At 41.2% G+C, this 25160-nt stretch overlaps 2 protein-coding genes across 2 annotated transcripts; both read left to right on the top strand.

Annotated features, from left to right (window-relative positions):
- Positions 1-902: 902 nt before the first annotated feature.
- On the top strand, positions 903-15524 carry zgc:92594 (RING_Ubox and BBOX domain-containing protein). The gene is made up of 8 exons (XM_012849898.3): positions 903-1313; positions 2495-3148; positions 5104-5212; positions 6623-6718; positions 7023-7256; positions 8903-8925; positions 12083-12228; positions 14390-15524. Exons 2-8 carry the CDS (start codon positions 2508-2510, stop codon positions 14671-14673), a joined length of 1533 nt encoding a protein of 510 aa, XP_012705352.2. The 5' UTR covers positions 903-1313; positions 2495-2507; the 3' UTR covers positions 14674-15524.
- A 2624-nt stretch (positions 15525-18148) lies between these two features.
- mrpl48 (mitochondrial ribosomal protein L48) lies at positions 18149-24138 on the top strand. Its single transcript, XM_012849899.3, has 8 exons — positions 18149-18336; positions 18843-18895; positions 19947-19978; positions 20074-20159; positions 21690-21859; positions 23429-23531; positions 23619-23708; positions 23948-24138. Exons 1-8 carry the CDS (start codon positions 18316-18318, stop codon positions 24023-24025), a joined length of 633 nt encoding a protein of 210 aa, XP_012705353.2. The 5' UTR covers positions 18149-18315; the 3' UTR covers positions 24026-24138.
- The last annotated feature ends 1022 nt before the right edge of the window (positions 24139-25160 follow it).

Below are 25160 nucleotides of genomic sequence, written 5' to 3'. Positions count from 1 at the left end.
CAACAGCCGGAAGAGGCAGCCTGTGAGCCTGAGCTCAGGGCAGCAAACCTGGAGGTTACACATACAAATACTTTTACACATTTGTGCATCTCTCACGGCAGAAGTGTAGCAAAAATCACGTGTGTAAGTAACCAATGATTTTTCTTTATCTCTGGGTCTTGAAGCGAAAATACTTCAGACATAAGTGCCTCTGTGTGTGTTTACATATTGATCTACACATTTGCTGATCTTAGTAAACATTTGCATATCTTAGTACACATTTGCAAAGCTTAGCACAGATTTGTAGATCTGAATACAGATTTGTGGATTTTTTTTTTTTACACATTTGCAAACCGGATTACACACAAGAAGTTGTTTTACACATTTGCAGATTCTCGTACAGACACACAAATCTCACATTTACAAATTTATTTACACATTTTCATATCCCACTGCACATTTACAAATAGCATTGCAACAACAATTCCCTTGTGGAAAACCGTTAATAGAGTAGAGAGATGAATGGGTGGATAGATGGATTAATAGATGGATAGATCTAAGTTAAAGAAAAAAAAAATATATATATATCCTCTAAACGTACCAGACACGTTTAGAGCTATTGGCAATTAGTACATTGAATAAAAGCGCAGTGAAATATCATAATCACAGAGGTTGTCATTATTTTCGAGAAACCTGTCTAGTGATCAATTGTATTGTTTTCTTATGATTTTGAACGTGTTATCTTGAATTGTAAAACAATATACAGCAACATTTAACCGTTGTTAGACGACTAAACAGAAACGACACAAAGTCGTTTATCCCGAATATTAATACGAATCGTTCAAATAACCTCCTACACATCTTTTACTTTTTCTCAAAATTTGCGAAACCCCGGTCAACACAAGGTGCGGCACTCAGATTTCCGAGGGCTCCTGAAGGCATCCCTTTCCCCGCATCACCGTGCTTATGGTTTCAGTTCGCCGTCTGTCCGTTTGTCTGTGCGCAGGTGCGCGACGAAGACTCGCCGTTTCCCGTCAAATACCGAAAACTCCAGATGGGACAGCCGAGCGTCCGGTGGCTGGCGTTTTCCCTGGGATAATACGCGGGGGTTTGGGCACTTTCTGGGAGAGGGACAGATAAAGGAGCGAGTTGCGGCGTTAACGCGCTAGCCCCACACACACACACACACACACACAGAGCAGGACAGGTGCACCGCGACAGGCTTCCAGAACTCAGACGTTAGCCTCGCCGACACGGAGACGTTCAGCGCCCTGGAAACCAGCTGGACAGCTTTGCTTGGAAGCCAGGCTGCCTAGAAGCCCCGCGTTACAGAGGTAGGGACCGGAGAATGGATTTTTTTATTATTATTATTTATATACTTTGGCTTTAGCTTATCTCCGTCTCAGAGCGGAACTAATGGAGATTAGTGGAGCAGGTGCAGAGAGTTGGCTAATTGTCGGCTGACTCGTGCGGTGGGGACTCGGGTCAGAGTCACGTTAACGGGCCGGAACCAGAACCGAGGCCTGTTATTGTCGGGTAGAAACCCGCAAACTAACGCGGGAGTAGTAGTTTTGGTCTAAAGTGGGAAAAAAAAAAAAAAAAAAAAAACAGCAGCAGCAGGTTCCAGCTTATCTCCAGGTCAGAGCGGCTGTTTAGATCACAGCAAACCCAGCTGACGGCAGGTTTCACGGCTAAGATCAGGATTTATTTAGCCCTCCTAATGTCTCCTTTTTACAGGGAAAAAAAAGGTGGCAGCATGTGTTTTTATGTGTGGCAACATAAGGCCCGAGATTAGACTCAGATTTGCGTTCAGATCGTGTTCCTTCTCTTTTTGATCTAATGTTGCTGCTTATTTGTTTATAAAGTATCAGACGCCAGAGGAAATCTGAGCGATCTTTGTTTTGCTCGTATTGTCCAATCACCGTCAAACAACCGAATTCATTTATCTCGATAAACAGGGTGGGAAAAAAAAAGAAAGTTGTTGCCCTAAATTATTCTTCTATATATATATATATATATATATATATTACTAAAGCTTTCAATGGCAGTCTGTCTTCGTCTGCATTAGATCATTCCTTGATTGTGAAAGTCCATTTTTATCCCTGTATTCAAACGTGCACACATTGCAATAATATTGAGAAAGAAACATGAATGAAACTGAAGCAAGGAGGTTCTCTGCGGACGCATTGTTAGGCATGAGCTCAGCTGTCAGATAAGTAGATTTTCGATAAATGGGTGGTTAAATAAAGCCATTAACTGATTGTCTGCTCTTTATAAATAATCTGCATATTTTCAGGTGTAGAAAGATGTCAACCATGGTCTTGGTTGCCTTTAAGCTCAACAGTGATCCTCAGCTCATCATCAGGGGGGTTGGGAAGCAACAACAGCTTCATTAATTTGGCTTTGAGATAACAAATGTTCTGTATGTCCAGCTCTCGCTTCTCCTCCAGCTGCATTCCTCCTGCCGCGTCCTTCTCATCCTGAACCTCGTTCGTGTCTGTCTCTGAATCCGCAGCCTGAGGAGCGACATGGCTTCGGCCCAGTCAGAGCAGTTCCGCGCCCTGCAGGAGGAGCTCACCTGCCCCGTTTGCCTGGACGTGTACCGGGATCCCCACTTGCTCCCCTGCGGTCACAACTTCTGCAAGGCCTGCCTGAATCGGCTGAAACGGCAGGCGGACCGAGGCCGGGTCCGTTGTCCGGAGTGCCGGGAGAGCCACCGGAGCGGCACCAACTTCCAGAAGAACTTCAAACTGGCCAACATCGCCGACGGCTATCGCCGCAGGCGGCGAGCCGTGGCCACGGCTCTGGGCTCCCAGGAATCACTTTCGTCCTCGACCGTGACGGGGGTCAAGACCGTCTTTGCTGTCCAGTGCGACTACTGCCCCGCCGCCTCCGCCGCTGCCTCTGCTTGTGCCGCCGAGGCCTCAGGATTCAGCTCTTATGGCGACGCGTCCTCCGCTGCTGCTGCTCCTCCTCAGGAAGGCAAGGACAAGCAGGAAGCCGCTTCGTCAGCGTTGGCGATCAAGACGTGCCTGAAGTGCGAGGTGTCGATGTGCCAGGAGCACCTGAAGCCACACCTGGAGCTGCCGGCGTTCCGCGAGCATCCTCTCACAGACCCAGTGCAGGACTTCTGGAAGAGGAAGTGCCTGGATCACGATGAGATATACAGGTAGAAGCCCGCCGCAACGGCAATGCTGAGCCAAATCAATCAAAATGTCAACTTCTAACTAGTGTTGCACTGATACCAGTATGGGACAGGGCCCCGATCCAGCACTAAAATGGTGCTATCGGTATCGGCGAGTACCAACAAATAGATACCATTTTGATGTTTGTATTTCAGTTAAACGCAGCCTTCTCTCTCCTGACTAGTATTATACATGTTATATAAGTTCATTAAAGTTGCACTATTTTGGCATTTGAGCCAAAACTCAGGGTTTAAAAGAGATTATTCAATTATTAATGTAATTTTAATGTTGCACTACTATTATACATGTTATAATTTTACAAATGTTGCTCTATTTTGGCCTTTGAGAGCCAAAAGTTTATTGTCACCCATTTCAGGTAGGCAATAAAAAGTTCTACTACCCTAAGTAGTATGCAGTTCTTCAAATATATATATATACACACACACATCAATTTCAAACATGGTATCGGCCAATACTGCTCAGCCAGGTATCGGTATCGGGTCCAAGAAATGGCATCGACGCAACACTAGTTCTAACTAAGCATCTTTTAACTTTTAAAAGAATCATTGTGCTCTCTCTGCTGTTCATGAAGCCTGACTTTTATTTGGTGCAGCCATGCAGCCTTGTAACGATGGGTCCAGCCACTACAGATCGACCGATACAGGATTTTAAAGACCGATACCGATTATTCTGACATCGGTCTGACCCATACGTGCTAATGATTTATTATTTTTTGATAACAAATGTTACACAAGTACCAAAACCTGATTTTAAACCAGCTAATATTAACCATCACCATCACCGCGTTTTGAAAGGTGCACAGATAAAACTTGCAGCGTGACTCTTATGGCAGCGCTTTGCTCGCGCCTAATGAACACAGAGAGAAAAGAGCTTCTTTAGTTAATGGAGCAAAGGAGGAGAAAAACAAGACGCCACCGCTGCGATGTGTGGACGTTTATGTAAAGTTAGAAGCTGCCCGTGTAGATATTTGTAATTATTTTTATGTGGATACATAATTCTCCATGGCAACAAACATTCACGCACAGCAGTGGCAGCTGGAGATCAGGCGTGGGTTTTTAGACACACAAAACAGATTGTTTACAGTGAGAAGGAGACTTTCAAAGGCCAGATCAGCTAAATTAGAAAGCTGAAAGTTGAAAACGTACCCTCGGTGTTGTTGGCTCCCAGTTTTATCACATTACCAGCCACTCTCTGCCAGGGATGCAGTAGCAATGTGTGCGTTCATGTGATGTCAAGACTTGGCTGGATGGATCACAGGATTGATCCAGCTGCTGTCACTGAGGCGGTGCCAAGATGTTTTATAAGGTAGCACATCTGATTCTGTCTACGGGTTACGTCGCTGTCAAACAGAATCAGGCATGATTTATCATATCAATGCATTTTTACATGGAGCCCCAGGGGGGAAAGGTTCCAACCATATGGGGTCATTTTGATCTTTGACAGCAAATAAGTTATTTGTTTGTATTTCCTGTTCCTCTCCACCCGCTTTGTCTATCAGACTCCAAGTACATGTCAATGATCCTCTGTTTTAATTATTCCTTTAGTTTATTTAGTCTGGATTGGCCTTCGTGAAACAAAAATCACTCGAGTTCAAGCTTTATCGCTGATCCTGGATTTCTAAATTCTGCTTTTGTGAAACGGCTCTCTGGTTGAAAAGAATTAATTGTTTAGAACATCATCAAGTTGTTTTTTTTTTGTTGTTTTTTTTAAACGAAGAATAAGGACATTTATACCTGCAAAATAAGTGGCTTAGTATATTTCACTACAGTTGAAAAAGAGTTCTCTGGTCGTTCCTTTACTTTCATTTCTTAATTTGTAAATATTTTGACTTCAGTGTTTTGGGGGGAATTTAGCGGTGAGTGACCTCTTTAGAGTCACCTGATCTGAGCTGAACGTTTTCTGTCCTGTGCACCTCCAGATACTACTGCATGGATGACAAGATGTGTGTTTGCAACGCCTGCACCATAGAGGGAGGACACTCGGGACACACAATCAAGAGCCTGAAATCCTTCATGGTGTTTTTCAAGGTACATCTTTGGCTTTAACTCACTTTGGAGCTTTTAACATGTTTGAGCATCAGAAAATGAAGGAACATGTCCCGCCATGGCTGCATACCAGGTGAACACCCACAGCCGGTAGATTTAATATAATATGGGGGTGCATCCAGACAGACTAGAAACTTGTCAACATATATATATATATAAAAAAAAAAAAAAAAACCTTGACAGAGCTTGGATGTATGAAAATAAATGCTACTTCAATTACAAAATATGTGGTCCCTTTGCCTCTGTAACCACGGTAACTAATCTATTGGCACGCATCATTTCTAAGCCACCCCAAGATGTCCGATCTTTTATTTAGCGCAGATTCATCTTTAGATGATATCCTCTGCATCTCACTGACATGGAGTTTCTATTCTCTCAAAAAGCCTGCTTAAGCATCTGATTTTCTGTTATTGTGTTCCAGGTCTGGATGAGCAGGAAAAAATATACAACTGCATGTGTAAAAAGATAAAGAATTCCTCTTACTTTTTAAAGGATGAAAACCTAATGATCAATACAAATGAGCATTTTTACATAGATTTCTCCTGAAATGACATGTTTTATCTTAGTGTAACATGATACCTTGATGTGAATAATCTAGTCATCTGTATTTGTAGCTGATAAGTGTAAGAAACTACAGGCACCATTCGACTCGTCCAAGGGTTTAAGCTATTTGAACGTTTCTAATCTATTTTTTAATGTTGTTTAGAATAGAGCAGTGAAATGGTCTCATTCACCACAACAGAAAGCCATACAGCACTTGGAGGCTGTAGGCTCCACTAATCAAAAACTAAGACAACATTTAACTTAAGCGTAATTCTATTTCGTACTGAAGAACAAGTTGAGCATTTTCAGTGTATGAAAATGAGTAAAAAACCGGTAGTGAATGAGAAATTGGTTTGTTAGCAGTGGGCACCCAGACCTTAGTCTAAATTTCATGCAGATTTACTTCAACCAAAGCAAAGTGTTTTGATGGCTCTGGAATCCAGATGAATGAAGGATAACTAACGGTTTGTTTGGGCGTGAAAGGAGGGCCATGTGACCATGTGGGGCTTCTGTGAGGTGAGGCTAAGCCCACTTCCTGTTCTTTCTTTCTCATGAACAAAGTGACACACAGATGCTTCCAGTTCACTGCTGTGGAGACCGGAAGCTGCAGAAATGTCTGAACGCACTGACAGAACCTTAAAAACGCAACTTAGATACACGTTCTTCTATCTCAGAGTATGGTTTTATCATGGAGGCAGCTATGATTTAAGGTACATCACGAGTATTATAAGAGCACTAGAGACCAAACTGAATTCTAATAACTGAAGCTGCTGTTTATTTTGATGCAAGCACGATAATCTCACCATGCTGCCTGTATCAACAACACATCTGTGTGTTGATGTTCCCCAGAGCTCACTGGACAAACAGCTACACCGGTTAGAGAGGAAGAACAGCATGGCGGAGCACAAGCTGCAGGAGCAGAAGGACAAGGAGAGACAAAACAAGGTAAAACATCCTGATCCTGCCTGTGCAGCGTGAATGAACTGATCTGGAAAAAGTCTCCTGTTAGTCTTCTGAACATTATATTATCATCAGTGTCACATGAGCAAGAGCTGTAAACAGAATATAAGGAAACACTGGAGTGTGAACAGCGTGATAATGAAGAAGACCCTAAATAATGTCATGTTTTGTGTCTGTAAATGCCTCCACATAAAGTATAACAAAATATTAGTGTAATATTAGGAATTATAAGATGTGTGTTTTTCCTCTAAAGCTGAATGTGTATGGTTACTCTTCCTTTCTCGTATAGAAGTTCATGGATGACGCTGAGCAGTGTTTGACTCTTCTGGAAGATGAGATGAAGACCAGAGTGCATCGCTTCATCGTCACACTGCGAGAATTCACACGCACTCAGTGCGAAACCAACGGCTCGGCCATTCAGAAGAACATCTCTAGGATCTGCCAGGACCAAGCCCGCCTCCATGAAGTGCGCTGCGGCATTGAGAGCCTCATGCAGGAAAACGACCCTTTTCACTTTGTTGAGGTAAGTAGTTTCCCTATATTTTCAGCTCCTCTCTGCTCATGGTGCATTTTACTCAAGCTTCTACCAGCCTGCTGCTAAAGCTGCAGTAGGAAGTTCTGAGAAATCAGTGAACTTAGCATGAAAAGTTGACCATTCACACCTTCCAGGTCTCCTCCTTGCTCTCCGCCTCCCTCAACAGCTCCTCCCACACAGCGCAGCCTGCCGTGCTGCTCTGATGTCACCCCTGTTTCATCTCGGCTCAGTCTGGTTCTTTCTTTTTAGCTTGCGTTTAATCAGCGGTCTCCTTCTGTTTACCTGTCTTTGTTTTCTGAGCAGGAGCAGCTCGAGAATTTGTCAGTTTTCCTGTAGGTGCTATCTGCAATCTTGAGCTTGAATGACAGGAGCGCTGTGCGTGGGAGGGGTGTGAGCAGCGCGCACTCTGCCGTGATTGGCACTGCTGAGATATTCCTCCTGGCTCTGATTGGTTGTTTCTGACCAGGAGTGGGATGAGACAGAGGAGCATGGGTTTATGTTTCAAATTCAATTCAAAAATACTTTATTTATCCCAAAGGGAAATTATTATAATTCATTTTATTAATTTTTTTAACAGATTCTGTCTGATATTTTACTGTAAGGACACAGTGAACGTTTTTGGACGTTTTCAACTGGTGTTGGATACTTTGCTGCTTGAAGGATTTTTAGGTTTTTCTTCACTGATCCTTCCTGCCTGCAGCCATCACCATCTACAACAACCCATTGAAGAAACCCCCATGAGTCACACCAGCATTTCATTTCCCTTTTGGAGTTAATAAAGTATTTTTGAGTTGAATTGAATTAAAAAATATGTAAAAAATAAAATAAAATTACAAAGGATACCTACTAGGGTTGGGCGATTGGACAAATTCGACCATGGACTATAGGCCCAGCCCCTCAACGGTCATTTTTTTTTTTTTCCTGGGCTACAGGTTGAGACGCAGCCCATGACAAAAAAATCTCTAATGCTGTTTTTAATGGTACACAGAAACTACAAGCAGCTTTTTACCCCCAGTGCCTCCGTGCAGCAGCGATTCATTTACCTAAACTCGAGACAGAAAGAACTGCAGCAGCCTATGTGTTCAGAAAAAGCATCCATTTAAAAGATAACAATCATGGTGGCAAGAGAACCGAGACTGTTTCTTTTTTTTCTCCAGTTTAACGATGCTTGCAGGCCGAAAAAAAAGAAAATACTCTCCTCCAGTGGACCTGTGTGCTTTCCATTAAAAAAAAAAAAAAAATCTCTGCACCAGTTTTCAGTTTTTGTGGTTTACCTCTCTCATCTGGTTTAAAGCCAGAATAATCCCAAATAGGAAACTTTGTGTTTTTTCTTTGCAGCGATTGTGTTCTGAACTGGTAAATCTGTTTGTGGATGATTACATTGCTCCGCCCCAAAGTCTGAACGTCACCTGCAGGGATATCATCCATCGCTATTCAATGGGCTGAAGAATATCTGTTGGAAAAGTGTTACATATATCAACTTAAGCTTTAATGGATAAAAGTTCCTATGCTGGAGCATTTGCTATATTTAACCTATTAAATAAAAGAAAATGTGCTTTTTATTTTAGAAACCTGAGACCTTTTTGAATTGATTCCTGCATAACTTGTTTTTTAATCTTTTGTCTTTATTTCAGGCATACAAGACCACGGGAAAACAGTATGTACCAGTTCCTTCTTCCTTCTAATTTTTATTTCTTAATAGATTTTTAATTCTCTTTGATGTCATACAATAGAATTTTTTTGTATTTTCTAACTAAATAGAACCTTGGGAATGACCATTGTAAGAATGGTCCTGTTATATTCAGGATATTCATTATTTAATTAAATTTATTGAAAATGTGATTATTTGACCAGTTTGGGGCACTTACCTATAATAAGCGTTGAACCATGCCCAGAGATGGCGACTTAAGGTTTAGACTTTCACTCGAGTTGCAATTAAGATACAAAAATAGGACTATAGGCTCAAGAGCTTTATTTAGACTACTAGTCTGAAACGTAGAACCTAAAATCCAATGAAGCTGGGATGTTATGTAAAACCTAAATGATTACAGAATACAATATGTAAATCCTTTTAAACTTATATTGAGTTGAATACAGTATAACCATGATATTTATTGTTGAAACTGATCAAATCTACATGTGAAGCTAGCCTCTAATGACGCCTCACCAGCAGGGCATAAAGCTTAGAACTCCACACCACTCCAGACATTTTGAGAAAGCTTCCTGGATGGGAAGTGAAACATCTTCAGCTTCAGAATAATCCAGTTGTTTTATTTTTAACCTTTTCTTAGATTGTTCAAACTGATAGACGTTATTGCTTTATTGCAAATACTTATTTTAATTTTGATGCCTGCTACACGTTCCAAAAAACTAGGTCTTGAGCAGCAAAAGACTAGGAAAGTTAAGGAATGCTCAAAAGAACACCTTTTGGGAACGTTCTACAAGTGAAAAGGTAAATTGGAAAAAGGTGAGTGTTTCTTTGCTCAAAAACCGACAAATCAGAGAACAAAATATCGTTCTACGTAGGTTATGTTTCTACGTAATTCATATTGTCAAGTTAGAGCACACCATCAAGCAAACAGCTGCCCCCCCCCCCCTCCCCCCCAGCTGATATTATACAGCTGCCTCTGTAGTGAAAATGGTCCCATACAAAAAATATGCATAAATTTCCTCTTGCATATAGTATTCTGGATTTATTATTTTAAATTAAAAAGCATAAATCTATTATAATAAAACAAAACTCTTGTAGTGTACTTAAGGGCCAAGTTACTCCAGTTTTTTTTTTTTTTTTTGTGCAAAAACAGAAGAGAAATAAAAAAAAATTATTACACATTGATCAAAAGCATAAATGCAGACATCATAAATACTGCCTTTTTACAAAGAATTTTAACTTTTGTTTCATATTTTTAGTGAAACTTTTATGTTGCACAAATTAACAAAAATCTGCTAAGAAATCCACAGTGCACAACCAGAAGCAAACTGTCCTCTAAATTAAAGGTATACAGCCACATTATATGCTTATAAAAAAAACACCAAAAACCATTTGATTCATGATAAAATAAGGTTATATACAAACGTCCATCCTGATAGTGTTTTAATTCTTTTTTAACCCTAAAAATCGCCCCAGCACTGGGCGAGATGATCAGATAAAAACACATGTGGTCCATGTACCAGCAGTGCAACAGAACTATCAGAATGCGTATTAATAAATAAATAAAATCGAAATGAATAAATCACTATTAATAATAATGCCAAACAGAGCCTGACCTTCTGAAATGCCTCATGAAAAGCAGCCGCTCGGTGTGATCGAAGACCAACCGTTAAATAAATAAACCAATCTAACAGCATCTTAGAGCCTCATTAAATTCAAATGAATTTCCCATTCATAAAGGCAAACAGGGACACAGCACCGAGGTGAACCAGTCAATCAATAGATCTGTTTATAAATGTTGTTTTTACTGCTGACTGTACTACAGACTGTAGAGGAAGAGGACCATTGCTATTACTATTATCACAGAATAAATCAGAACATTTATTTGCATCAATCAACTCTGCATTCACATCCTGGCAGCTTAGCTTTAGTTTCCACATCATTGAACACCAATATTCATACTGCGTTCCCTGCACTATTCCAGTCTTTTCCCTCTTGGAATCATAGATTTAAAAAAAAAATTTTTTTTTATTGTCACAGGATCTTGGACCATAGTTTCCATTACTTCACTGGGAGATGCTAATAGCCGTTAGCTGTTTCCTGGTTTATCTCCTCCTGTGCACGCGCAGAGTCGTGCTTCCATTGTTATTGTAAATAAACACGGATAGCTTTATTTACGAACAAATTGAGCAAAAACAAATCTTAAAACATCAAAATAACTAATACACCAGCAGGACGTGATAATCTTTCATAAAAACTTTGTATGCAACCAGAGTGAGCTACTGATGCGTAAATAAGAACAAGTCAAATAACGTGGCTATGCGCCTTTAACAGCTCTACAGTGAAGGCGCTCTGTTTTGTTCCCAATATCTTTAAACTGCAGCCAGATGCTTTTTCGTGTGTCCCTCATCGTTATTACAGGACAACACGACTTTGCACGCTCTACTCACAGCTGCAAACACCTGCACCCCTCTCTGTTTTCACATAAGATTCCCTAGTTTAACGTGATTGGCCCCCATGCTGACCAATCAAAACAAACAGAAATCATTGGTGTGAAACAGAGAGACCTTAATGTCTTCTACAACCAGTAAATATTTAGTAAATAAATACACTTAGTATCCTGGCCGCTCTGGGACGTGCTCCGGCTGGTGAATTTTCTGTTACCTTCTGGCCGTCGTTATGCGCTTCCTGTGTTAGACTAACCTGAACTCCAAATCTTTCATCCCTTCCACAATCAAGCTTTTAAAACCTGTGTAGGGTTCTTTGGGAGTATTAAATGGGCATATACTGACTGCTTGTATGTTGTAAATAATGTGTGTGTGGTTTGTGTTATGTACTGTTGCTAATATGCTGGTCTTAACTAATTGCCTCTTGTGGGGTTAATAAAGTTAATTGAATTGAACAAACTTGTGGCAAAGGTGGGGGCTGAGCAGTGACAGCGGTAGCTCAGTCAATGCCAGCTGTTTCTGTTTAAAGTGACCCTACACCTTTAAAACTTTGCAAACTTACACCCCTAAATATTAACATCTTAATATTTTTGAGACAATCTGTCCTTTTGTAGATAACTTTAATTTTGTGTTTAAAAATCAAGATTCTTGCATTTTGTAATCTTTTCCAAAATCCCTTTTTTGTATTTTTCTTCTTTTTTTTTTTTTTTTAATAGGTGCCGTAGGCAGTTAAGGAAAAATATGTTCTACCCAGAGTATATTGAGATGGAGACTGAGATCCTCGGCATAAGGATGGAGGAAGAAATGACCAAATTTCTTGACGAGCTACCATGTCACATTGTGACTGCAATTAATTCCCTCTGTAAGTTTTCATTTTCCCATTTGTTCAATAAGATTTTGTTTGAAATGTTCCTTTTGTTTGAAAGCTGCATGTTTGAGAGAAAATTATTCAATTCAAAAAGGTTTAAAACGTATAGAATTGCACTTCCGATGTGATGGCGTAGCAAGGCAAGTGTTAGTGTATGGAGTGGAAGAACAAACAAACTTTAGAATATCACCAAAAATGAATGAATCGCGAAGCTTTATTGTCATTATGTGTTACCATAGTGTAATTTTTGGTGAGACAGACAGTGGCACATAATTACACATAATTCAGATGTTTACAGATACAATGAAGGCGTTTTTATGATACAGAGACCAGGGGCCCGTTCTTCGTATGTCGCTAACTCAGCTAGATTTGATTGTTGACGATTTGGCATGATCTTGGATTGTTTGGTTCTTCAAAACTCATCCTGGACTTGCTGTCATAGCAACATGTGCGCCAGCTTAAACCTGCTCGAGAGCAGGCTTATTTCATGTAAACCGGATTAGATCGCAGCTTTATAAGCGGAGGAGATAGGGAAGTCTGTCGCATCCATGTTGTCCATTTTTACAACAGCAACCTGTTGTGGAAGGTGCAAGAATAATTTGCAGAGTTTTTCGAATTAATCACATATTGCGCAATAGACAGGATCATTTAGCGCAGCGCGACAGTGTAATTGTAGAGAGATTTTTCTTGGTGGCTGTTATAAACAGACAAGCACATAATTTAACAGTGGCTTTAAAGAGGAAAAAGTGGTGTTAAATAGAAAATATTTAAGTTATTTGTATGATGGTTTGCTTTTTATTTTTATCATATTCAGTAAGAAGATTTGTTCAGGCCATTTTATTGTGAAGTTTAGTTTTACTTTGAAAGGCTTGCTTCCTGTCGAGCCGTATATTGTAGTAGAAAAAACTATGGATGGATTATCTAGACACGGAGCAATACAGTTTTACCGTGTAAACTGTGGATGACTTGGAAAAGGAAGAACTTTATTTTATATAGATAAAGAATTTTTAGTTAAAATTCCCAGTTTGCACGCGTCCTTTACTTCCAGGAATGACACTGAAATTTGGATCTCTTGACATAACAAGTGCCTTTTTAAAATAAAGTATAATATTAAAGGCTACCATTTTGTAGAATATTCTTGTATTTCACTTTTACTTGTTCCCATGTTCTAGTGGGTCCTGTGGAGGGCCTGACATAAAAGAACAAAGTAAATATGAGATTATTAAAATGCAAAAATTAATACTGTAGAAAGTGATAGAAACATCTACAATGGACAGTATTTACGCATTAATTTGTCTGCTGCTGTTTGCCAGCCCTCTCTCCTGGCTTTAGCAGACTTTGAGGTGTTTTAATTAATGACTCAAATTCGGCATAACCTTCCATTAAAAGCTCGTGTTCTGCTTGGGAGAAAAACTGTGGGCGCTCTTTGGCCATGCTGAACAGCCAATAGCAGCGCTGCTGATCATTGTTTCTACTATCGATACATTTCCCCTTTTAAACAAACGCATGAACGCGCAGTTGTCTCAGATAACTTAATCCAGCCATACTAATCATAAACAACAGGTGTGTTTGAAGAACCCAGTTAGCCGGATCATGATTAGCCGGATGAAATCATCTTGGATGTCTCATTTGATCTCGGATGTTTTAAGCAACGTACGAAGAACGGACCCCTCTCACTGGAGGAAAATGTGCTGATAGAAACAGTATATAAGAAATCTCCCTCAAAAACGATCTAAATGTATAAAAGCTTACAGAAGTGTAAAGGTATATTAAAAGGGAGCAAGAAAAGGAAATGCATCTTTTTATTGTCAAAGGATGGGTGACAATCGATCTGCTTGTTGCAACACACCGCCACCACTTCCAGAAGCTGATAAAAATTTGGCTGGTAAACCTTAACAAGATTCTTTATCCCCTCCATGTTAAAAATAAACAGTTAAAATTCCCACAGTAACGCTGGAGGTTAAAAGAGATCGAAAACAGCCAAATTTGAACAATTGAAGAAATGGACTCTTTTTACCACTCACTCAGTAAATCTTGATTTTTCAGAAGTGCCCCACAAGTTGTTCTTTTGTTTTGTTTTTGTTTGACCAGTTTTACTTTAAGAGTGTAAAAAAACGTATACAGAATATAATTTCTCAATGCGATTGGTCATCAGGTAGTCTTACTGATCCTGAGGAGGAGGAGGAATACGAGGACAACGAGGAAGAGACTGCAGAGGAGGAAGATGACGACGACGATGAACTCTATGACAGCAGCGAGGAGGAAATGAGGAGCGACGAAGAAGAGGAAGATCTGCATGATGTCGACGATCAGGACAATCTGAGCCCACTGGACGAAGGGGAGGAGGACGACGAAGGCGAGGAGGACGACGACGAAGAAGACGATGAGGATGTAGAGGAGGAAGAGGAGGAGGAAGATGAGGAAGAGAGAGGGGTTTGACTGAAGCGATTAGCTGGCTAGGTTTTGAGTGCAACAGATCGATGTTTGAACATCTGTCTGAATGTGTCCGGCTGATTTACCTCCAGAGCCTCTGGACTCCACTAAGCTGGGATTCTGCTCCACTTGAATCTAACTGCACTGAGAGCCTAACGCTAAACTGTGACGCCATTGCTAAACTCGATCTAAGTGCTTTACATTAGAGATTTGCTGTGTAGAAAGCTGGGTTCCCCTCAAAATATGAATGTAAGACAGAACGTGGCCGTTACAAACCCTCTGCATGGCTGCAATGCTCCATTTTCTATCACTTTGATACATATTTGACTAAAGCCAAGATATTTTGCTGAAACAGCTTGATCTTAGTCCTAGAGAAAGGCCCGTTCTAGACATGCCTGATTTAAAAAAAAAAAAAAAGAGTATTTAGTCATTTGCAGAAAAACCATTTGTTTACTTTCAGTTGTCTTTGCCAGCACGTTTGACTTTGATCAAGCTGTACTTGTGGTGCTGTTTAATGCATTGCAAGCTGGTGTGTGTGTGTTTGAGAGAGTATGTGAGAGAGTGATGCAGTTTGATAACCGCTTCCATAGTGTGCAGCATAAGGAAAGCTTTAAAAGCAGTGCTTGCATTGTATAAAAAAAAACTGACAATTGTTTCTATGCACACTTCATGCATAAATCTTAAAAGAGCAGTTTCAGGTGATATCAGATTTTTTGCACTTTACTACAAAGATGCTATGTTCAGCCTGGAATATTTTTATGTTAAAAGATGATTTTTCTTCTAATGTGACTGTAAGGGGCCAAAATAATATAAGACCTACGTATTGTTAATAAAGTCTGTTGAATTTAATATTTACACTGACGTTGCTCCTCTGACACCATCAAGCATCATCATCGCCCCACAAATGGAGCACTTTTTTTCTTTTTCTTACAATATGGGAGTTTAGACAACACAAGTTTCACTATTAAGATGCAGTCTTTTTAAACATATCTAAATTTCTCTTTATAATCCCACAGAGGGGGAAATTATGTCTGAATTTGACCCATCCGTTAGTGATGGCGGTGGCACAGTAGGTGCTGCCACACTAAGTGGCTCATGGGAAACGGTCTGTGGTCAAAGGTCTTGTTCAGGGACCCAAAAAACCGGCAACTTCTGCAGCCTCTCTTAAGACACAGCTTCCTAGCCACTAGGCTACCACTACTGCCATTCAAAATTAAAGAAATACTATTAATATTCCATAAAACAAAAACATGATATATTATTTAAAAAAAATAATTCTGCTTATTTTGACATTTATGATTTGTTTCATAATAGTTTTATTTTATGAAGCTATTTCGTTTATCAATCAAAGGGTAGAATGCCTTCTCCGGGTTGGGGAGGATGTATTGGCCCGAAGTGGAGGAATCTAAGTATCTCGGGGTGTTGTTTACGAATGGGGGGGATGTCTCTGGCTGGTCCTGGGAACACCTTGGGATCCCCCCAGATTTGCGGGCCCAAGTGGCTGGGAAGAGGGAAGTGTGGGCATCCCTACTTAGGCTGCGACCCGATCCCAGATAAGCGCAAGGAAAAGAAGAATTTATTAAAGACACAGGTAGGTCCATATAAAAAAATATATATAAAACGAAGAAAAAATACAAATAGTCACAAATTTACAAAAGAGTAAAACACCAATGGCTCCACATTGTAGACTGAAACCTGACTGAGCTTCCTGCAGGGTTTACGATGGTGTTATATATTGAGTCAGCTAATTTAGCCAGTAAGTTTCTGGTGGAAACATCAGCAACTACCGGCTTGCACTAGTCCATCTCTTGGCATCCTAAGCAGCATCAATCTGTGATTTTATGCCACTAAGTTTCTGCGTTACTACTTGCAGGGAGCGGTAGCCTAGTGGTTAAAAGCAGAGCACTTGCGTTCTGAGAAGCACCTGATTTGAACCCTGCGGACTTTAACCCCAACTTTCTGCTTGGGGGGGCTGTAAAAGCTGCCCGCTGCACCTTAAAGGTGATGGGTTAAGTGAATGTACCATTGCAGTGGCAGAGTTCTTTGCTTATAATGCCTCCACAAATGGGCAGTATACAAAGGGGTCCAGTATCAGGCCTCCAGAGTGTGACAACATTTCTCAATGGTGTGGATGGTGTCGCACCAAACAAGCAGTTTGTCTCCTTTGTTAATTAAAGGCATCAGCAACTAATGTGGTTAAGAATGACTGAAGATAGACTACTCTGCTGCTAAAAAGCTGATCACTAAAGCAAAGGTTCAGCAAAGATACCAGAAAGACACGAGTTTTGTAGGCTTCTGAATTCATTTCCTTGGACCACATATTTGTATATACAGTAAAAATGTTTTGTATGTGCCAGATCCATGTTTGTTTTGAAACAATAGTTAGGTATAGATTCAGCCTCTGCAATAGATTTTATATTTATCAACAGCAAATGGACATGAAAATGGAGGCACACACTGGCTCACTAAAGCAATTAAAATAATTATGTGACTGAATCCAGGATGCTGACATCCATAAAGGATATTAACCCTTATGTTAAGTGTTACCTTGTCTACTGTCTGTGTGGGCATACCAGTGTTTATGTTCATGTGCGGACATATAAGTGTATACTGTATATGCCAGTTTGTCCCAGTTTTTGAAATTTGGAATTTATTCTTGAAATTGAAAATATGGGATTTTATATATATATATATATATATATATATATATATATATATATATATATATATATATAGTGTGTATGCATGTATGTATGTGTGTGCAAACTGCCAAAATGACGCAAAACAGTAAGTTGGATGTTTTCGAATCTAAACATTACTTGTTGTGTGGACATCAAACTTTGCCACGGATATAACCAAGATTTTGCAGTTATAATTTATTGTGTTTATTTCCTTCTTTAAGCCAAAATTAAGACATTTTGTCTAAATATTAGTTTTCTTTTTTTAGGCAAAATTTATTTTTTTGGCATTTAAATCTTAATTAACTTCCAAATTTTCACATCCAAACCATCCAACATCCTCTAGGACCTCCATAGTAGTTGATAAGAAGATTAGCAGTTTGGGCATTGAACAAGTTGAGAAATGCATTATAAAGTAGATGTGAGCATGTTTTTTTTTTTTTTTTTTGTGTGTGTGTGTGTGTGTGTGTGTGTGTGTGTGTGTGTGTGTGTGTGTGTGTGTGTGTGTGTGTGTGTGTGTGTGTGTGTGTGTGTGTGTGTGTGTGTGTGTAACATAGACCCTCGGGTTTAAGAGGATAAATAATCGTGACCCAAAAATACCAGCGCCATGTTTGGGTCCCAGTCCAACCCTGGCTGACATCGGTGACATCTGATGATTTACCAAATATCGATTTAATGACGAAGGAAACAGTTATATACAGGTTTTTAATATACGAGTCGACCTGAACGCCTCACGCTGCTGTGTCGAAGCGCAGCAGTCTTTCCGGGGGGTGGGACTTGGCTCAATGGTGCAACCGGAACCTTTGTACTTTTCACTGTGTAGACGACGGACCGAAAAACAAGACGTTCCGACTTCCTGTGTGCTCTTCCGTTTCCAGCAGGCGTAAATCATGTGTGTTTAGAAGTGTCTTGGTTATCTATGTGGCTGAACTGAAGCAGTCAGAACAGGTCTGGCCAGAGAGGAGAGAAAATGAACCACATGTTCCGGAAGGTGAGGCTAAATCTGAGCTTCCTGTGCTAGCTGCTATGCTAGCTGCTATGCTAGCTGCTATGCTAGCTGCTATGCTAGCTGCTATGCTAGTTGCTATGCTAGCTGCTGTTAGCTTCAAGCCAGAGGTCAGGTCAGCTGTGCTCTGGTTTACTGCTACAGAGGCTGTATAGGACAAATGCTGCTCTTCTCACTACATTCTTAATATATATGTGTGATGTTTTGATCTTTTTATGTAACTGTCTTTATATTTGATATAGCTTATCAATAGCTAGAGGCGGTGCTTGATGTCATGCATGTTGTAGATGTGTCCCTGATCAGGTTCTGCAGGAGTCTGCTGCTTATAATCGTTTCATTCAGCTGTGCTGGACGGTGTCGTCCCAGATGTGTTATATGCTGAGTTTAAACAATGATGTGTCCGTTAAAGCTGCACATTGCTGTCATCGGTCCTGTTTGTGCCAATCAGCAACCAGTGACCGACCTGTGTTCTCTCTTTCCATGCCACCCAGTTGTCAGTGACTGTCACACAGCAGGCATCCGCCCTGAACCAGTCGTTATGCAGGTAAGTCTTTGCGTTGCCTTCATGTTGTCACTTGGTGGGTACGATGGCTGACTCCCTCTGATCGCTGGTAGCTGTGAGCCCTACAGCTGTGCTGGGAGTGGAGGAAGAGGCTGCGGTGAAGCTGGAGAAGATCAGAGGATGGGGGAGGCTGTAGGGTAGTCCTAAATAACAGCGCTAAGCCGGAGCAATCGTGCACCTATGATATTTGTGCAGGTTGCCATGTTAAAACCACAAGCTTTAGTGTGTTTTAATCAGACTTTGTGCCACAGACTAGCACAAAGTAACAGATCATTGTGAATCGGAAGCAAAAGGATACATGGTTTTATTTTTATTTTCTGATATGAAAGTCTAATGAGTGTGATGTGATTTAACCTCGGTTTAAATCCTGCTGTTCTGTGAAGGTCTCACTGGATTGTTGGAGAACATTAGCAAACAAACGGCAACATGGAGACTCAGCGTTCACAGTGGGATGTGTGGTGATAAACCTGCTGTATACATTGACCTGATCTAGGCCTGTCACGATAATACATTTTTCTTGACGAACATTCTTTCAAAAACCTATTGCGATAAAGCACATTATTGTCATCTGGAGACCTTTTTTCAACTAATATAATAACGGCATAATAACGCAAGCATATCCTCTCGACCTGCGCGCTGAGACCAGGAAGCCGGGGACAGTTGTTGAAAAGACAAATTCCTGCCACACTTCAGATTTTCATTTCTCAAATAAATACCTAATAAGAACCATGCATCCTTTTCTTCCTCGTCACAATTATGTGCAACTTTGCGTGAGTCTTATCAGATGGGATCTTCTTAAAATACCCTGAAGTCTGTGGTGGTTTCAGCCTAAACAGTCGGCTTTCATGTGAAACAGGAACGTAGGGGAGAAACAGCATAATATGTTAAACAGGACTTCAGTTTCTAATTGAAATGTTTGCAGGTAAACAGAGGCTTCACAAAAATCAATGTTCAGTTTTTTAGCAGCTCATGTCACCGTTGTCTTTGAAGCTCTGACTTGTGGAATCATGTTTAAAAAAATTGTTCTTTGCAGATCGGCGCCGTCCATCCAGCACCCTGCGTGGTGTGAGTACTAACGCCTTGGAAGCGTTGCTTTCCCCGTGCTGTTTCTATCCATATGCTTTTGAATGATGCGACTCAAACAGAGCTCATCCTTTCAGGTTGTGCGCCTGGAAATGAAAGGCAGTACAAAGGCACGCCGACACACGGGATCGGAAGGTGGAAGTATCTGTTACCCAAACAGGCTGTAAGTCTGCCAGACGTCTGCGGAGCATTTCATCAGGCTACAGGTTGCTGCTGCAGCATGAGGCTGGAAATGACACTGACCAGCGTAGTCTACTTAAACAGAAACCTCCCTCAAAGCTCATGCACAGCTTGCACTACTCTTCTCTATTTAGTTGTGTTTTTCATATCATAGAAAGTCTTTAAACTGTTGGTCTTCCTAAAGGGTTTATTTTTGATGATTATGGATCACAGGTGATGAAAACCTCAAATTCAGTGTCTCAGAAAATTACATAACGCCAATTTGAAATAAAATAATAATTTTAATGTATAAATGTTATCTTGTCCATATTATTTGCTACACAGTTATGCTGCTGACTGGAAAGTAGGACTGATTTGATCGTAGAGCTGCTGCTTGGCTCAGTCAGTAAACGTGTTAATAATCCTCAGAACTCAAGCTTTCACAAAGTAAAAGTTAGGTTTTTTTTAGCTTCCTTTTGGAAAAATCCATGTGGGCACAAGATTAATGTGCTAAAGGAACAATTTGTCATCTCACTTTTTTATTTTTTTTCTGGTAAAGTGAGGAGGACAACTTGAAATCTACAGATAAACCTTTCTGACGTTTGGAAAAGCAAAGCAGCTGTTCTGCAGCCTTCCAGTCATGGAGTGGCTCAGTTTCTTGATCTGCCGATGAAGACTTTTTGTGCACCACGGTTACCCAGACTGTTCAGGGAGGTGGACGGGTTCCTGCACTGTTAAGTCTCCTGTTTTTAAGAAGGACTCAAAAGGTTCCGGTGTTGAGGAAGAGGTCCAGTCAGTCTTCCATATTTAAGCCGTTTACTGTCTGGCCGTGCAGCGCTGAACCATTGCTTGAATAAGTGCCTTCTACAAACTGGCAGCAGGCTTGGGGGTTGATTTCTTTAAACCTGAAAGGTCCCAGTGATGCCTGCTCATCCCTGTCCCCCTGCTGGCCTAAGAGTAAAAGTGCAGCTCACTGATGCAGCGGCGGGACATCCCAGCTCATCTCTTCCAGCGGTGCTCGGGTTTCAAGCTTCTCCACCTTGTTAATGTCTGAGTTCTGAACACCGTGTACCGCTGGACTCTCCGGGTAGGCTGCAGGTCTGCTTCTGAGGACCTTGTTGACTATTTCCACCCAAAACCCCTTTTCAAGAGCGCTGCTTTCCTCCTAAAGACCTTTAACAACTTTTGTCTGCAAACAGTGGAAAATCCTTTTTTGCCCCATTTTTCCTGGAAAATAGAAGCTGTGCTATAAATATGCACACCCTCATATTGGTTGTTGATCTTCTGAGGCCACACCCTTCCTCCTTCCACTGACCCACATCACCCGATAGGCTTCAATCTACAGAGCGTTCATGTTTATACTTGGAGTCTCTGGCAATGTGCATCAAAAGCATGGGATCAGAATATTAATTTGCTCAATAATTGTGCATGCAGCGTTGTCATATTCCATGTTGTTGCTAAGTGAAAGCGGTTTAATGGGTTTAGGGAGGCAAGTGGATGTCTGCAGTGTTTTATTGTTGTTGTTTTTTTTCAGCCCAAGAAAAAGAAGGACAGAAACCAGACCAAGCAGATTCTCTCAGCGACCGACACGGCCCACGGGACCCTGAATGTGAAGGTGTCGGGTTATGACATGACAGTGGTGGAGCATTACTCCCAGTACATCCACAACCTCTGCAACCGGCTCGGCATCGACGTGGCAGAAAGGTGACGATGAGCTGGGGGGGGGGGGGGGTGCTGCAGTGGTTCACGTGAAGGCATTTCAGAAACATGCGATTGAGTTGTGTTGTGCATTTCAAACATTTTGGCTTTAGCAAAACAAAAGCACAGAGCAGCATTTTACTTCCAGGTGTTTCCGTCTGGATCTGATGGACAGCTGTGAAGGTGGCATCATTTGTGAAGGAACACCAAATTTGTTGGTGCTCAGAAGTATTTCTAGATGCGACCGTCAGGTGTTTGTCACCCTGGGTTGTCCGATTGCAGTGAGATGCTAAACAACAGATGGGTCTGAATGTGTTCTCTCAGCTAGTGCTGGAACTAAGGGATAGAGGAGCAGTGGTACCGCCCATGAGCTTGGCTACCGTTTGGGTTGTCCTGAAGAAAAGAAGCAGGCGCTGGGGAACCGAGGAACAGCTGCTGAATTAGGAGATGAAGGAAAGCAGCTGATCAAAGAAACAGGGTTAAGGTTCTGACCGGATATTTGACCTCTGCTCCAGTCCTAACTGGCAGGAGACATTTCAGCCGTTTGGTTTTCTGGAACCGATCCAGTTTTAGTCTTTTGCCACAAATGTCCACCGTTGTTGGGGTTAGGTCCATTCCGGCAGCTTAGTGTTTTTGGATCTTTGTTCTATTTGATTATCTGCGTCCAAGTTTAAACCACGTCTCTGTTGAAGAATACAGGAGCTAATCGCCCTCCTTTGTTCCCAGCGTTTTTTGCTAGTATTTGTAACCGGTATTGCTGGACCCAATACAGACCCTTAGCATGATAATGCCACCACCGTGCTTGATGGTTGGCTCGTTGGGTTTAGGTTTCATAGTCAACATGACTGCAAATGGACGTTGGCTTGTCCATGTGGGCAACGGTAAATTTCATTTAAGGTTAGAGGTCATCTCCCTCCTGTTGAAGGAGATTATCCAGCATCTTCCTGTTTATAATAGCTTTTTTATTGATGACCCTAACCCGTTTCCTTCTATCTGGGGGTTGTAGTTGAACTAATATGGTTAAAATCTGGACAATGATCCCAAACATGCTTGTAAGCTGGGTTAGACATGGACGCAGTAGGCACGTTTTGGAAATGGCCCAGACATCAGCCAGTTTAAGAGAATTAAACCAATTCTTTAAGGGAAAATATCCAACCAGAGGCTTGACTATGGTTACATAATGCACGTGGCTTCTCTGTAATTTCTATGCCATTTACTCAACAAGTAGTGCTGCCCTGTGTGTATCAGAGAAAATCTGGCTTAATGTAAATTTGCCCTAAAACACATTAATGAGAACAAGATGGTCCTAAATATCGTTAAACAGTGGTGGAACCCTGTCCTAAGGTTTAGTGCAGCTGATGGCCTCCATCAGCATGTCGAACATTTAAAAAATGTTCCTCTATCACACAGATATATTTTATTTTACCTAATGAGTTGACTGTGCTGTGCAGATATAGAATTGACTGCCTGATAGGAGATAAATCGAAGAGCCAAATCTGCTCCTGTGTAGACTTAGTGTTCTCCATCTTTGGAAGGAGTCTGCTTTTTTTTAAGTCAACTGTTTTCCTCCTGCAGTTATGCTTTGCCAACCAAGAGCACAGAAGTGATGCTGGTGCAAGATCAAGGCAACAAAACGTACGTGGACGCCGTCCTGAAGACCCACCAACGTGTCGTCCAGGTCTCTTAGAGCCTCCCTAACTGCAGCTTTCATTAGATCGTTGATAAAGTAGCTGAGCCTGACAGAAGGTGTCGATTGTGTGTCTAGTTGAGCAGCTTGAACGCTTCGCTGTGTCCCGTCTTTGTGGACGTCCTTCTGAAGAACCAACCAGAGGGAGTTCAGCTGTCGGTGAAGGAGGTGAGTCCTGATCCTGGATGCTGCATCATATCCATGTGATTTGTTTACATCTGACCGGGTTTGACCTCTGTCGGTTTGTCTTGTGAAATTATGACATTTGTTGTGAGTTAGTGCTAGATAAATAAGCGAAAGTAGATATGTAGACTCATCAAATCTAGGCATTAGTTGCATAAAAGATTTGGCTTTGCGTTTTACGGCTTGTCAAACGCCTGACTTCTCTGTTTTTATTTCCCTCTCAGCACACCGAGGCGGATTTCCAGGCCCGCTTTAAGGCACGTCCAGAGCTGGAGGGCCTCCTTGCTCAGATCAGCCAATGAGATGCTCTCATCTTTCTTACCATATTATCAGCAAAGGAAGGTTGCCTTCAGATGAATATTGGTTGTTTTTTTGCAACTTTTGAAATAAAGCTAGGTGTTTGGAAACAGATCAAGATGGTGATGTGCTGCAGTTTTGTGTTCCGATAATTATTTTTACCAATTAAATCTGCCTCTAAATGATAAGAAGACAGCATTTATGTTGCATTTTTCCCCCTTACATACAGTAGACCTCGACATGTCACCGTCCAAAACAACAATTTTACACACGAACAGTCATAATGGGCTGAATTTATTTAGCACTTAGCTCGTCATACCGAACCACTCAAAAGCTTTACGTCAGAACGATATTCTCCCAGTTGGACTCGGAATCAAACACATTAACGTGGATCGGTAGGCAGGTTGGGGTTAAACTCCTTGCCCAGGGGCTCGTTGACATGTGGCAGGAGGATGCTGGAATTGAACCCACAGCCCTTAAGTAACAAGACGGACTACACCACCCACTGAGCCACTTTCACTGTGGGGATGCGAATGCCCTAAAAAACTTGATGTATGCATGGTTTTCCAACATCAGCGCCACCTCTTTACCTTCCCTTTGATTGTTTCTGTGTTTCAATGAAAATCTCTGACATTTACAACATCTCACATGTAAATAAATGAATCCCTGTGCATGCGTGCGTTCTCTCCAGGTACTCCAGCTTCCTCCCATAGTTCAAAAATAAGACTGTTGGGTTAACTGGTCTCTAAACACCGTTTGTGATTGTCTGTCTTGTGTGTCTCTGTGCTGCCCTCCAAGGACAAACAGGTTGAGAAAACGGATGAATGGAAGTTTTACAGCATCAATTATGGGCTAATCTGTTTTTACACAAGTCAGACTTTGGTTATAAATCAGTTGAATGCCATAATTTAACAAATGACATGGAAAATAAAAGATTGTTCTTTTTGAATAATGTATAATGTGGCAGCAGTTGCTGCCAACAAGCGCTCTTTGTTTTTCACATCCAGATGTTTGGCAAGATGTTTTTGAGCCCCCACGCTTCTCAGAAGAATTAGGGTCAGGCCTCGTGAAGGAGTAAAGATGAGTTCAGCGTTTGTTCCCATCAATTCTTGGGTCCATTTAGCTGAATGTTACGGTTAC

Source organism: Fundulus heteroclitus, chromosome 14 (assembly GCF_011125445.2).
Source record: "Fundulus heteroclitus isolate FHET01 chromosome 14, MU-UCD_Fhet_4.1, whole genome shotgun sequence".
Taxonomy (NCBI): domain Eukaryota; kingdom Metazoa; phylum Chordata; class Actinopteri; order Cyprinodontiformes; family Fundulidae; genus Fundulus; species Fundulus heteroclitus.
Note: the sequence above shows the minus strand (reverse complement) of the source record. Positions and strands in the feature narration are given on the sequence as shown.